The sequence below is a fragment of the Heliconius melpomene genome, chromosome 7, assembly GCF_056956725.1.
Source record: "Heliconius melpomene rosina isolate 202511_hmr_F chromosome 7, ASM5695672v1, whole genome shotgun sequence".
NCBI classification, from domain to species: Eukaryota; Metazoa; Arthropoda; class Insecta; order Lepidoptera; family Nymphalidae; genus Heliconius; species Heliconius melpomene.
Genome location: NC_140395.1, coordinates 6,200,773 through 6,216,886, shown reverse-complemented (window position 1 = coordinate 6,216,886; position 16,114 = coordinate 6,200,773). Strand labels below are relative to the sequence as shown.

Genomic DNA, 16,114 nt, shown 5'->3' with positions numbered 1-16,114 from the left:
GTTTGTGATCTATTACTCTCTCTATATTTCTAAAATAAGCAGAAATAGAAATGATCTGATGTCTTTATCCTATCTTCTTGGATCCAGCGTGATGCAAGACAGGGCAAAAGCGGAATTTTTCCTTTTACATCTTCGTTTACATCTCTCTGGCGGCAACTACTAGTTTAAACCATCTCAGTGTTTCAGTGTCTTGACTTTTATTTACAGTTAGGAAATCGTCCGTCATAGATAAAGGTGAAAATATAGTCTCATATTATTTATATTCATTAAAAAAATGTGGTAAGTCATTTTTCTTACTTTATAATACAAGCAACTATTTCTGTAAAACAATAAAAAAAGAAGATGACATTTTAATCTTTTAAAATTTATTAGGTTGCCTTAAATGCATTTATAAAAATGAAATATTTTTTACTGTATGTATAGAGAAAATATTATATAAAAACGAATGTAGGTTCCAATTGTAATAAAATTGCAGCTACCGTCTCATAGCCATAAAAACTATAATTTCAAATTTAAATAAACATATAAATTAAGCATATAATATTCAATAATTATAATATATAAATAATTTATTATCAATTGACTTTTAAAATGTGACAGCTATATATTTATTGTAAGCTTAATAGTTTATTGTGACTAAGCAAAGCTTCTGTAGCCAGCTTTAGATTTGTTAAATCTTTACAAATGTACAATTTGAGCATATTTAGAATTTATAATTTAGATATTTCCCCGTTTTCAGTATAAAATGTATTTTTTCGTAACTAAACTCACAATGTCACTAAATAACCAATAAACCAAGGAGAACGGAGTGTATTATTATAAGATACGTATATTTGAATAAAGGAACAAAAAAAAATTATATCAAAGCTCGTTGAATTTTTATTATATACTCTGTAACTTTAATAATCGCCTCATAAGTACGCACTTACAATGTAATGCAGATTAATAAAGTATTTATATTAGTAATAAAACGTTTTAGTGTGAAATTAAAAATATATATACGTATATTAGTATGCCGTTTTGTTTTAGAAGGTTCGCGACGTTTTATTGCCGGCTGATCGTAAATAAGTTACAAAAAAGCTTTAAAAAGGTTGTAATGTTATTGTCGTTCGGCTGAACTTGGCGTATCTGTCCTATATATTTCTTTTATAGTCTGTGCTGTAAAAAGAGCGCGTAATAAAAATTAAGGAGAATATCTTGTATGAATTTACATGTTTATAAACTAGTGATTTGTTTTGTCTTTTTTTATCGTGTTATTTTATTTTATATGGAAAATTGTATAATAGAAGACCTTTGCTACTAACACTCTTCCCGGCTTCTTCCTTTTAGGTTTTATTTGCTTTAGATTAACATTAAAATTGTTTATATTAAATAAACATAGCGGATTATTAATTAATATCTTATAATATTTAATTTACCTATGTGATTTTATTTAATGTTATTAAGAATTAATGACAGATAATATGAATTTAAATATTTAATTTTATATTAATTCAGGAAACGATGTAAACATATAAAGGATTAAAAGCTTAAACCATATATAATAGACATAAAGTTTTATAATTATTATAATGGCGCCAAAAATGAATAACTATAGTTAAATAAATGGCGGCATTTTCAAATTATAATAAACAATTACCTGTGTGACAATAATCTTCCAGATAGTGCCTCGCCGCCCGCTGCACAATCGAGTAGTACAGGCTCACAGAAGATGCAAGCGCCATTTTACCTCTTCTTCTCGCTACTTCTGTCCGTCCGTCGATATACTTTACTCCGAGTGTGTTACAGTTTCATTGGTAATTAAAGAAACTCAAGAGAGAAAAAAACTCAAACCGTTTCAACTGCATTAGTTTGTGATTGGAAATAAACGTAATTAAATGAACGAACCAAAATTAATAAAAAAAGAAACCTAGTTTGATAAGTTGCGGTTACCGGGAATTTTGCCGAAAATTGTTTTTGTATACGAAATTGTTTCACGTTGTTCCATTTTTTGGAGGTCCGAAAAGTCACAATTTTTAAATTTGAGCGCACATGACGCGATAAACCGCCGTCCGATACGCGAAATGAAACACGTAAGAATAAAATAAATAACGCGGTGGATGCGGGCGGCGCGCGCCGCGGTGTCAGCGAGACTGCCGCCCGACTCACTTTTTTTTTACTTCCCCTGCCTGGGATGCTGAAACGTACAGCCGATCGCTTTTATTATCGGATTTGTGATTTTTCATATAAATATTGCTTTAAAATATTCGGGAAATTGGAGTTCCTCGTGTTTTTCCCATTGAATATTTGAAATTGTGTCTCATAAGATTTTCTTATTTGTTCCACTAAAATGTATGTATTAAGCATGATTCCAATAACAATAAATAAATAAAAAAAACAGAATACCAAAATTAGTTTAAAATGACACAATTTCGATAATATATTATTAATTTATAACAAAATAAATGATAAAAGATATATTAAAAATATGTTCAACATGAATAAATTTGCAATGTGAATAATAAATAAAATATTCTAATCAGATTCGTATTAGCGGCACGATTTGCAAGCACCGTGGTGAAAAGGCGGGAAAATAAGTTTCCCGCCGAGTACTCGAGACATGCGTACAGAAGACGGCCACTTGTAAGGACGTTCGAAATTTGTCTAATAACCTCAAAACAACAATAATATTGTAAAAGTTAAGTTCTTTTTTGTTTTTTCTTTAAATATGCATGTTTTAGTGTGTATTTACAGATATATTTATATTCTTAATTAAGTATTGAGTTAAATATGAATATAGAGTGTCGTTTTAGCAATTAATTGTTTATTTTTGTGTGGTGTGTTTCTCATATTAATTATACAACAGTATGTAAGTATGTGATATAATAAAAAAAACTAATAAATTGTCATTATTATACACAAAAGCATACCATCAATTATCGTATATCAATTCGCGAGGTCCTCATAATGTTATATTATTTAGTAGACAGCTTATCGTCAACATAATCGGATGCTGTGCAATTATGACGAAACCCTTTAAAAACGATTCGCGTAAAAATAAGGAAAAAAATGAGAAAAATGTTCATCAACGCGACACGACACCCCTCGACCCCCTGCGGGGCGGCGGGAGGTGCGAGCGGGACAGCACTACTAACATATAGCTATACTCCTCGGTGCATCGCAGTACAACTTTCATACTAAAACTACCCGCGTTGCGCAGATACGTCTTTATTATTGAAATGCCCTATAAGTGTTTATTTAAAATATATTTTGAACCTAAATTAAAAGCTTTTAGAGTTATTTTTCGTAGGTCTTGGCCCCTGCACATTGCGTGCTGTCCCGCTAAAGTTTCGGACCCGTGCATCTGTGAGCACACCTACACGTGAACGCTAAGTTTAGCCCGTGTCCATACACACTGCACCTACACACACATAAACGAACTTCCTTGTGAAGTGTCGCTGTGTGAGTGAGTACAGTAGTGTGCGTGCAAAAGTTGATATTGAAGTTTTCGGTAGACTTTCTTTGTGTCAGTAATTTTTTTCGTGGAGTTGCGCTAGTGTGCGCGGGTCAGTGTGATTTTTTTCAAGTTTTTATCTACGCACACCAGCGCGCTTTGTTTGTACGCGGCTGTTTGCCTGTGTGGGGAGAACGCCCGTTCTTTGTACCCGGGGATTGTAAAAAATGTCGTATTGGATTCTAGCTGTGCTAATGAATGATAGATACGAATGGTATTGGTACTCCTACACTCGAAAATCTGATGCGGAATATGCAAGTATGTTTTTTTGTGCATACGTCGGTGCTCTTTTTGAATATAGAAATTTGGAATTGAATTCGTATTTCTGCGTGCATTTTTGTCGATGGGAGTGATTACTATTTGAGTGGGATTTTAATTTGATTAAAAACGGTATACCTTTCATATGGAAATATGGTATTGGTGTATGCACGCGGTCGCATGCATATTGCATACGTCACTAGTACTCTGAGTAATGTTGTTTATGATCCCGCGACTATTGGAAACGTTATTCCAGTAATTACATTTTATTTTAATTTTGTTTTCTGCACTATCAGAGCTATCGATTTTATATTCGTTCCCATTAAAATCGCTTTCCTTTGGTAAAATAATGAAATTGAACCCGAAAACGCTATATATGGGATCTATTTCTTTATCTTTGTGGATCCCGTATGTTTTAGGGTGCAAAGAGAATTTTAGCATACGACAACAGCTCTTCATTATACTGCTATATACGGTGTAGCGAGTGGGATTCACTTTGTGTAATAATATTTTCACTTTGTGTAATAATAAAGACACTCCGTTTACCATTCTCTGTTCAAGTTTCGAGATGTTTAGGGTTGAGAAAAGATACTCTATGCTACACTTTGTCTATCTGAACGAGAAAAAGAAAATAATTCAATTCCCCGAGGAGGTATTGAACCTACAATCAGATGAATCCTACAGCCTCATAGTTACCACAGTAACTATGAATATTTTAAATATTTTTAAACATGTATTATTTGTTAACGTCAAGCTGCGTAAACGCAAAGGGAATATGGAGAACTCTAACTCTAACTATTAGCAGAATTCTCGAGGCGTACTTTACCTCCTTAGTAAAGCGTGGAATTGAAAGTATTAAAAGTTTATTTCCCCTGAATGATAATCGAACCCGAAACTATAGCGCTTATAGACCCACGCTCGTGTCCTTGCGGCACGACGGCTTATATGTAAAACAGATATGTATATTATAAAGTAATTGTATAGTATATAACATATACCAGGAACATAACTGCCAAACCTGGCCAGCCAGATATTTTGCTGTAGGTACATACTTGGATACTTCAGTTATAAATATAGCTTGCTTAAATGTCAGGGTTAGTTGTAGCAAATAAAACATAATTTTATGTTATGCTTGATGCTGTCAATTAATTGGATTTATATTCATAAACGATAAAAATTTGTTACTTCATATCAACGTAATAAAAAAAATCTTTTTCGTCGTAAGATACCTAAGCACGGCCTCACTAGATTCCACTTCTCCGCTTTCTACCCAAATTCGAGATATTGCGTGTTGAGTTGTGAAACTTAACGCTGCACAGCAAGGTTAAAATAGTAGGGAAATTAAAATATTTTTTTCTTTCGAGTGAGAATTGAAACCACAACGTTTAAAGTCAAGTGCAGTGCCACTGTGCTACGATTGCCCTAAACAAAAAGATATAATTAAAAAAGTGTAGAAAACAGTATCTACATTCGAATCTGTGATGAAAATAGAAATGAAAAATAAACGTATCTTCATCAAATTTTGACATGAAGATATTTTATTATTTTTTTTGAAAATATTTTTTTCGCTATATTGTTATAGATGATAAATGGTTTAATAAATAAACAAAATGCTCTATTTTATATAAAACAAATAATATTATTTCGTTAACTGGCCTATTACTTATTACATTTACTTACAAATACTTACATAAATATATGAATGTATGTAGTTTAAATTAAGCTTAATAGTAACCTTCGAATATGCACTTCCTCAATTCTCCACTCTCTTTACTCGATATAATCGCGCATTACATAAACTTTGTCTATGGATGAAATCACAGAACATTAAAACTAAAATCGTAATATATGTAATTTGAATGAACTCTACATTGTTATTAGTATGGTAACGTCTTTGAGTCAAGTCTAATTTTGGAAATATTCACGCTGTATCCCGCACATGGTAGGAACAGGGTAGGAAGGGAAGGGAAGTTAGGAACCATAAGACACTTTTTCTGTTGAGTTCTTAAAACATTGTGTGTTGAGTGGCGGAACTAAACACCGCGCTTTTCCTCGTAACCAGAGTGAGGAAAATTAAAATATTAAATACTTCATTCCCTCGAATGGGAATTGAATGCACTCTCCCGTTTATGATCGCACGCTTATGCCCCTGGGACACGACGGCCTTAATATTTATTTTAATAAACATATATTTGATATTTTGTACAACACGAATTCGATTATGCATAAATATTAACTTAAATATATAAATTTTATATTTTTTACATATTTTAATTTTCATAAAAAATTTAATAGTCAGCTAAAAATAAAATTATTTTAATAATTATAAGCAATTGGAAATAATTATGCAATCACATCTTTAATGAGTCCTCTATAATTTAAATACGTACAATATTTAATTTCTACATGTCGTATATTACTAATTTCTTATTTACATTACCCATTTTGATTACTTCTCAGACTGTAACTGTAACAAAAAAATTGAAAATTTATTTCATACATTGTGCCATTTCTAAGATACCTCATGTTCTGTGGCAACCACAGAGCAAATCACGAGAGCTCCACATTCGACCACATTATTTACATTTCACTTTTATCAACCAGTGTTGTCTGGTACTTCATAATTCGTCTAAACTGTCTTAATTTTATTACTTTTATGTAACTAACTTAGCGGAAGTTTTTAAAAGATACAAAAAGATTATAGAATTGTTATTTTATATTGTATTTTACTTTTTTTATTAATAAACTATTCGTTGTAGTAACTAATGTTACTGTCTGATCCAAATTCCTTCATAGTTCATCAATTTTCATCATCTTTGCTTTCACCATATTTTATATGGTGGTAAATATTTGTTTTTCATTGTGCATATGTTAATACCATCTGAACGTGTAAAAAAATACAATAAAAATAAAGGAATATGTATATATATATATATATATATATATTATATTGTTATGGTGCAGTATAACGGCGTTTGTCTGTAGATTCGATGTCTGTTGGCTCGGTATCCACTCGGGAAATAAATTATTTTTATTTTCTAACCTTGGTAAGAAAAAAAATAAAGTGCAGCATTTAGTTTCTACACTCAAAACAATATGACTCGAATTCGGGTGGAAAGCGGAGAATGGAGGCCCTCGAAAATGATTTCTCTCTACCTAACCTGCTATATGCGGAAAGCTATACCCTGCTATATACCGTGAAGCTAAAAAAAAGTATATTTAAAATAGATAAATTTTAATATAAATGTTTCGCATTCATTACTGTATCGTTGTGTTAAACTTTAAAACGGCATACATTTTAAAATGTTAAATATCAATTACATATAATATTTGTGTAATTTCAAAGCGTTTTACATAAAGGATATATTTAAATAATTTCAGCATGCACTTTATTCTAGTGCATAGACTTTTAAAAAATGAAACACCGTGTTTTAAAGTAATTGAAATTTTAAAGAGTGAGGTTGCAAAAATATTGCGGAAAGATTACAGCCTTTATGTTAACATATTGCTTAAACAGATTTTATGTAAGAATAAAATAAAAGTATTTTGACGATGAGATGATTATATTTAAATTAATTTCACCGCTCTAGTTAATAAAACGTGGCGTTAAGTTCCGCTCCTCAACACGCAATCTCTCGAAAAATGATCGATAGGGGGGGAACCTTAACAGTAACACTAGGTTCAGCCGCCGCTAACTGCTATACAAGAGAAGAAAGATCTGTGTTTATTTAAACATTCTAATCTCAACACGTATCCCGCATATATACTGGAGAAAACCTAGTGTTAGAACCCTCCATTCTCCATGATTGTTATATTAACAAGCTTAGAGACCAACCTACACTGGCACCAGCAGCCGAGCTATCAACGCTCGCGTAAGACAGACCACTCTAACTAATGATATGCATTAGTGTTCGTGTATTAATCTTCCAAATACCACGTTGTTAGATGGCAAAAAACGGAAAAAGTAGAAAAGAGGTCAATAACTGGATCGAGAGTATAATTGTTGATGGTACAGACGATGCTTCGAGCAAGTTTCTAGCTATTTTGCGTTGCTTTTTTTTAATATAACGGGTTTTTTTTCTGTATAGCAGAGATAGATTAGGGCTTAGGTTATATTTTCCGTCAGTCAGGCGGATCTTAACGCCACATTTATCTCTATGTTTTTTAATACATTTTTTTTAAAGCTTGTATAGTAAAGTATGTGTCTTAATTGTAGTTGGTGTTGTATTTTTTAGTCATGTTTCACAGTTTCGATATAAGTGATAAATTTTCATTATTTATTACTACAAGAACAACTTATTACACAAGTTAAATAAACAACTTAATGTAAATAAAAAATAAATTTGTTCATAATTAATTAAAATGTTTACAATTAATAAAATGGATCTATTTTTAAATAAACATTAAAACAACGGGGAAAATAACAATTATGGACAGTTACTAAAAATATAATACGAAAACAAATTCCTTATTTCCTTACGAGGTTGGAATCTTGCTGACGTACGAAAATTCGGCGTTTCCTAGTTTCTGTTACAATCAAGGCCCTTAAAGTTATGGAAAAAAACCGAAATTATTAAAAAATCTGACGAATATTCATATTTATAATGTAAAACAGATTTTTTTATTAATGTAAAACTTTATTTAGGCATCACTATTTTTCTCTACCTTAATGATGACAAGCGCATATAGCAGGGTAGGTATAGGGTATTTAGTTTTATAACACTTCCATAATTTCGAAGACATTGCATGTTGAGTGCCCCAACACTGTGTCTTATCTTGTTACCAGAGCAAGAAAATAACTAGAATACAAACGTTAGGATGGGGATCGAACCCATAACCGTCGTAGTCGTCGACGGCTTTAACAAAAAGAAATCAGCTTCATTACATTCTTTAATAGCTCTAGTCTGTAATACACATTTTCCATAAATAATACGATTTTTTTATATAAAACTGTACAGAGTGTGTCCCCAGCGGGTGTACCACATATGTATGTAAACAGCACACTCTAGGCTCGGACCATGCAAGTTCTAACTTAATGTGGATATTACCAAAATTTAATAGACAAAATATATTATATTTTCATAAAAATCTTTTATAGCATTAATAATTAATTATAAGGCATTAATAATTAATAATTAGTAGTCCATATTAATTTTATTATAGCTTGATTTATTATCTATGTATATCTATATTTATATTAAAATCGTAACTTATCGGTGTCTGTACATGGAAGATAATTGAGAAAAAATGGAATTAATTTTTAACAAAAACAAAAACCGACTTCTAACAACGAACTAAAAAGTGAAAAATAATTTTACAAAGATTTTATAATTTTGAAGTCGGTGTCAAGCTAATGCTACAACACCCTTACTACAATATCTAATTACTAAGCCTGTTTGTTTTACTTGGCACCGACTTCAAAATTATAAAATCTTTGTAAAATTATTTTTCACTTTTTAGTTCGTTGTTAGAAGTCGGTTTTTGTTTTTGTTAAAAATTAATTTATTTTACGATTTTAAGTGATGGGTAGATCTTAAAATTATGCTTCTTGAACGAGTGGTGATGGTGGTGGTAGTGGTTGTCAACGAGTGGTTGTGATTGTCCCATGTAAAACTTCATTTAATTAGGTATTATTTTTGTGCAAAGTAACATTTTGGTATATTAACAAGAACATACATAAAAAGTATTCGGGCGAATTGAGAATCTCCCTTTTTTGAAGTTGGTTGGAAATGAGAACATCCTCTTTTTTAAGGTTGGTTGAAAAGAAATGTAACGATCACGAATCTCACTTCTGACATCGAGTTAAAAACTTTTTGCTTGTAGCTATTACAGTACAATTTTTTACCAAAAAGAAACAAACTTTCTCAATTTTCACCGGATTCCATAATCGGAACCTAACCATACTTTCACCAAATTATCCTTGAAGTGTATCCTTTCAAATAAAAAAAGAATCATCAACATCGGTTTGCGCGACATTGAGTTATTCGTCTATTTGTCGCGCACATACCTAATGCAAATTTAAGACTTATGTGATTTTCTCATGGATACCATTGTCAGACATGGACCAAAAAAAAATGGGACCATTCGGGAAGCTTCACCTTTAAAATAAAAAAAAAAATATCAAAATCGGTTCACCCAGTCAAAAGTTATGAGGTAACAAACATAAAAAAAAAAAAAAAAAAAAAAAAAAATACAGTCGAATTGATAACCTCCTTTTCTTACAGAAGTCGGTTAAAAATGGAGGCATTTAACAAAGCGATAGAAACCAAAACAATGGCTTTTTATTTTTGGCTGTTTGTTGGTTTGTCTATTTGTCTGTGCATATGTGCACGCTAATTTCAGAATCGGCCTTTCTGATTTAAATGCAGTTTTTACTATTGTATTTTGGTAAACTTATCCTAACATTTGATATTCATTTAATTTCAACGCTTTATAAATAAAGAAGGTAAATTAATATTATTTTGTAAATTGCTGTTAAATAACACTCTTATTGAATTGGCTGAAACTTTTTTTAAACGTATCGATATTGTTTTTAAAATGATATTATTATTAGAACACATAAGTAAATAAATGATTGTGTAATTCAAGCGGGCGAACCCGAGTGCAGGTCGCTAGTACTATATTAATTAAGTATGTAAACACAAAACAACTTAAATTGTCAAAAATATAACTTCTATTTTTCACTAACACTTTCCCATCACAATCCTAACAAAAAGAAAAAAGAAACGATCATATCCACATGACTATTTACAAGATGAGATAAGAAATGCAAGCGAGATGATTGTAATTATCTGTACAAAGTTCCAAAAAGCCCAATTATAAGTCGCTTCAGTACGTCGGCGCTCGGCAGCAGCTGCTTGAGCGTCACGTTAGTGTGTCGACGCCTTTATTGTAATTGACATGTGAAGCGTTTCACTACATAAAATATTTCATTTGTATTATTACAGCTTTTTTTTTGTTTCGTGGCGTAGTAAAGCATTATGGGTTCGATTCTCACTCGTGGGAGAATCTGTGAATCTCTACGTGATCTCGGGATCAATGATCTTGACACTAGGAAAAGAAAGTGATCCTGTAAGGGTTCCGTTTTTACATTTTGATGCACGGAACCCTAAAACACCAGCTTTATAATATAAGAAAAGATTTAAACTTTATATTTGCTTTGCTCGTCTAGCTGAGACGATTAATAAGGCATCAGAAATTTAATTTATGTTCTTATCAAAATTATAACCGTTCAGTTTAATTTTATCTTAAAATTGCCGCACAATCTCTCATGAATGTCTTTTATTTCTGGAGCTTTCTTTTTTTATTTATTTTCCTCGAATAGGAAGTGGTAGAGTTTGTTATTGCGTTAACTTTTAAAAACTGTAAATAATTATTAAAAAAAATAAGTGACCTTATAAATTTGTTACTTGTTAAAAAATTACATGAGTTTTATTCACGATTTACGATATAAATATTTTTTTTTTCTTAGTAGCATATTATAGTAATTTTATTTTATATTAATGTGTTAATATTTATTTATAACTGATTAATATCATACATTTAAAATTTCAACGTCAAAATGGAGGAATTTCGAGAAATACCATACCATATAGAAATCTAGTAAATTCGTCAGTGCGATGTCTGTCAGTCACTCAAAAACTGAAGATAAATCAATTCTATTTAATAGTAAATAAAGATTATTCTGTCCATTGTGCCATAGTGGTGCACTGTTGGAAGCCATGAATATAGGTTAAAATCCTAATTTATGTATCCTTATCCTTCTTATCCTTGAAGTTAGACAAAACACAGAGTTAAGTTACACACTCAATTATCTTTCATTATACTGCACGTAACTTGTTACTAGCCTATCGTAGTAAGGCTTCTTATACTTCAGTGCCTCAGAGACGATAAGCCTCTGATCTTGGTTTTAATCTTAAATTTCATCAGAATCCTAAACGTCGACGAGAATAGATCGCTCTATGTGATTCCTTTAAATCGATAGAAATAGACTTGTCTTTACTATAAAATTTATAATGTAAATGTAACAATTATAATATCTTCTATTATTATAGTTACATTTTTTAGCATCACCGCTTGCATTTTTTATCATCATTCCCTGTACCGCAGGGTAGAAGGAACCTATTATTAAGACACTCTGTTCCCCACTCTTCAAAGTAATCTGGAGGCTTTACGTGTTGAGTGGGGGAAATCAACGCCTCAACACCAGAGACAAGAAATAGAAATGTAAATATAAATAAATATTGCCTTTCCTTGGGTGAGAATCGAACTCATAACCTGTCGCATCGACATGCCTTAGTTAGAAATTGATATATAATATTTTTTCTATGACATTTTACTCTCCATTTTTCGATCTCTTAAGAAATATTTTGTGATGAGTTAACGTTAAAAGGAACTTAAATTTTATGAAAGCTGAAAAATAAAATATCTTTTAGACATTGTTTAAAACAATTACACAATAAGAAAGGAAAATATTTAAAAGCGCTTAAGAAATTAAACGTAGCAGGACTCAAACCTACCTCTCCTGGGAAACGTCCAAGTACTCTAGCCAATTAAGTCATACGATCTTATGGAGTAAGATACATCAAAATTTTTATATAACTTATTTTACTTTTTTATATGTATAAAGTTTTAATATGTACACTAAAAACGACAAAACTCCCTTACACCTTACATTTTGTAAGTTTTTCATTGTTTATAGAGTAAGACCAATTGATAAATAGGTTAAAAAAACCAAAGAATACATTCAACGTAATATTTATAAAGTACCGTATATATTTTATATAAAAATAAAATATACACCACAGATATGGTAAAATTTATTTAGTTGTCCAAAGCTCGCAACATGCTCAATCAATGTAGCTTTTAAATATGCTTTACACTTCCGCTTTTGAGCTTTAGACTGGTATTTATTTTTATATATATTTTTAAAACTATTTGTTTCATATATTATATTGTTTTTTTTATGGTAGAATGCTAACAGAGGCCGTCACATAAGCATGCGGTTATAGGTTCGATTCCCTCTCGGGGAAATGAAATATTTTAAATTTTATAAATAAGAATGCTTCTAAAGCCATTGTGCCGCTGTGGTACAGAATATGACTGAAAACGTTATGTGGGTTCGATGTTTTCTTCATTTTCTCACTGCAGGACCAAGACGAAGAAATACCATATTAAACATATTATATACATGAATAAACTATAACGATCTCTAAAGATATATCTATATCTATATATATAAAATCGAAAAGTCACTCACTCATCACGAAATCTCAGATCTACATGTGCTAGGAATCTCAAATTTTGCATAGGAGTTACTTATAGGACGTAGGCGCTCGCTAAGACGGGAATTTGCAATATTCGACTTCTAAGAGGTTGTTTTTGGGGTTGAAAGTTTGTATAAAACTTCGTTACTACAAATGCTAGGAGTCTCAAATTTTGCATGGACGTCACTTATAGGACGTAGGTACTCATGGAGACAGAAATTAATAATAACGTAGTTCACGCAGGCGAAGCCGCGGGCGGGCCGCTAGTTTTGTATATAGTTATAATATAATTTTTCAAGCTCACATTCCTTATATTTGCATTATTGTTTATGTTTCATAAAAACCTATAATATTGTATGAAACATGAGCTTTTATCTAGTAATATAGATTAAAAAGAGCTTTAGAACCCTTATACAGATAGAGCGTTTGTATAGAAAACGAGAGTGGTCACAAGGACGACCGGTCTACTCGTAGCTCCTCTGTTTAATACTTAGTGAAACTATATATAAATAGTGGATTATGTTTTTTAATATCGCTAATATAATTTAAATTTTAAGATTTATTTTAATGTGTGTTTATATCTTTATATAAGAATAGAAAAATATATAAACGTATAAAAATATTTTTCTTAGTTCGATTTGAACTTGAACCTCTTCATACGGAGGAATTGGGCTACCTGGTTACTTACGTATATTCCCTACTACCTTATGTGAGATAAACGATGATTAAATAAGAAAATTGGGTGATTACAAATAAAAAGAATATAACATATTTTTTCTTAGTGTCTTATTCTACAGTGCATTTGAAGCCTAAATTAGTTCCAACTCAATTTATTATAAACATTACCCAATTCTCAAATATTTTGATAATTGGGCAATGTTCATGATAACGTCTCAAACGAATGACGATATAACTTTTATAATAGGGTGGTTTCGAAACAAATTGGATGAAAAGAAGTGAAAGAAATAAAGAAGGATGTAGGTGTGGAGTGGCAGAAATTAACGTCGTGTTTTATCTTGGTACCAGATCGAAGAAATGTAAACAATTTATGAGTCGCAATTGAACCCATGACAACGCGTTGACGGGCTCTAAGCCATTTGTTTTTTGTTTCACGTTGTATCCTTTACATAGCAGGGTAGGCAGAGGTAACCTGGGTACCAGTATACTCCGTACCTATTAACCAAATCGGGGTAATGAAAATATTAAATATTTTATTTCCTCGTGTGGGAATCGAACTCACAACCGGTTTACCGTCCCATCTTTGTGCCACCGAGCCCTGGCGGCTTCAATGCCATTTTTCACAGAAAATTCAACTAAGTCCTACTAAAATAAATAATCTAATAAGAAAAGTTTTTAGTACGTGATCTTTCATTTGTAATATTAGCCTGCGCGCTGTAGGACATAGAAAGCTGCTCTATTGATAAGCTACGGGGATGAAACTGAGAGTGGCCGCAAGGACGTCCATCCTATCTGACGCGTGGTGCAAGTATAGACGTTTTTTTGGCGGATCCCATAGACGGAGAGAACCTAGTGTTAAGACAAGAAGTGTCTACTCTAGCCTACTTAGCTGACGATTTATATCATAAATATTATTAAATATAGCCTCAAGCTTTTATACCACATAAGATTCTAGTTTTCTCCTGGATTCGAGAAATTTAGTTGATATAGACAAAGATTTAGCATAATTGCATTTATTTTAGCTTCCAAGGATACTGGAAACACAGTGTCAAGCCTAATTCAAGATACTCCGTTTTCATTATGAGGAAGTAAGTGATGAATGGAAGTACTACTTTCATGTTGAATGGCAGAACTCAACGCCGTGTTTTTACCTTCTTTCTGGAACTGGGAAATTAAAAATTAAAACCAAATTTTTAATTCTTATTCTATATCAATATTCTTAGGTGACAAGATATATATTTCCTATAACTTCATTGCTTAAATCAAAACGTATGTGTTTGATTTTTTAGCTTCACACTGTTGCTGTATGCTTCTGTAAGGGTAGCAGAGGGAACCTGGTAACCTATTGTGAAGACACTCCGTTCCCATTTCATTTCCTCGAGTGGGAGTCGAACCCAGCCTGTCGCAATTACAGTCGCCTGTTAATCGTGGTCCAAGAGGCCACACGTACTATGATATAGATACCTACTTCAAATATAGTTATGAAATAAAACATTTTTCCTCTTATTTAAATTCAATATAGGTAATATTTACGAGTGTAAATAATAAATAAGTTATCAATTTAAATTTAAAACTATACATTAAAAGTATTCAAAAGGACATTCCGCAGGTATGTAGATACGAGTAGTGCAGGTAAAAACCGGTCAAGTAATCGTCTACCGACAGGCATGTTCCATGTTCATTATAGTCATATAATAAATATATCTATTATATATGTTTAAGAAGCTGTGTCACCTATATCGCAGGGAAGACAGAGAACCTAGTAATAAAACACTTCGTTTTTCACTTTTCGCCAAATTTTTTCAGACGTGGCTAAACTATCTACTATAGCGGGGGGAACGAAGATAAATTAAAAATATTCCCTCAGTGAAGAAAGAATTCAATCGTCGTGTTTAGAGGCAGACGTTGTTCCACTGTGTTATATTTCGAAAATTGGATAAAAGGCGGAGAACGGAGTGTATTTAGAACTCTACTATACTAGTATATGTTTTATAGCGAAAAAAATTCTAAAAACAATGTGAAAAAGAGGTTCGGTAAAAATATAGCATTTATCGACAATAAAATAAATTAAATTAAATTAGCTTCACGCTGTATCCCGCGCACAGCAGGGTAGGCAAAGGGAACCTAGTGTTTAGACACTCGGTTCCCCACTTTCTGCCGAATTCTGGAGCCATTGGGTGTTGAATAAATATATATTTTTTTAAATATATATCAGAACTACTATAACTTTTTTTGTATTTAAAAACATCGTTATTAAAACCTCATTTTGGTTTAAGAAGTAATATTTATTTTAAAAATAAACTAAACAAATATATTGACAAGTAAGTAAACTTACTAAAGATACTTTTTACTTGGATCGTGAATTGTCAGTGAGGTGTGAAACTTCGAGTTGCAACAGCCGATAGTAAATCAACAGCGT

At 31.6% G+C, this 16,114-nt stretch overlaps 1 protein-coding gene across 2 annotated transcripts in view; it reads right to left on the bottom strand.

The window, feature by feature from the left end:
* jim (zinc finger protein jim) overlaps positions 1-2,119 on the bottom strand; it is a 44,758-nt gene extending 42,639 nt beyond the window's left edge. For both annotated transcript variants that reach the window (XM_085187813.1, XM_085187812.1), the window contains exon 1: positions 1,640-2,119. In XM_085187813.1, the coding sequence (XP_085043939.1) occupies positions 1,640-1,724 (85 nt within the window). In that variant the 5' untranslated portion in view covers positions 1,725-2,119. The remainder of the gene's footprint in view (positions 1-1,639) is intronic.
* Positions 2,120-16,114: the final 13,995 nt, after the last annotated feature.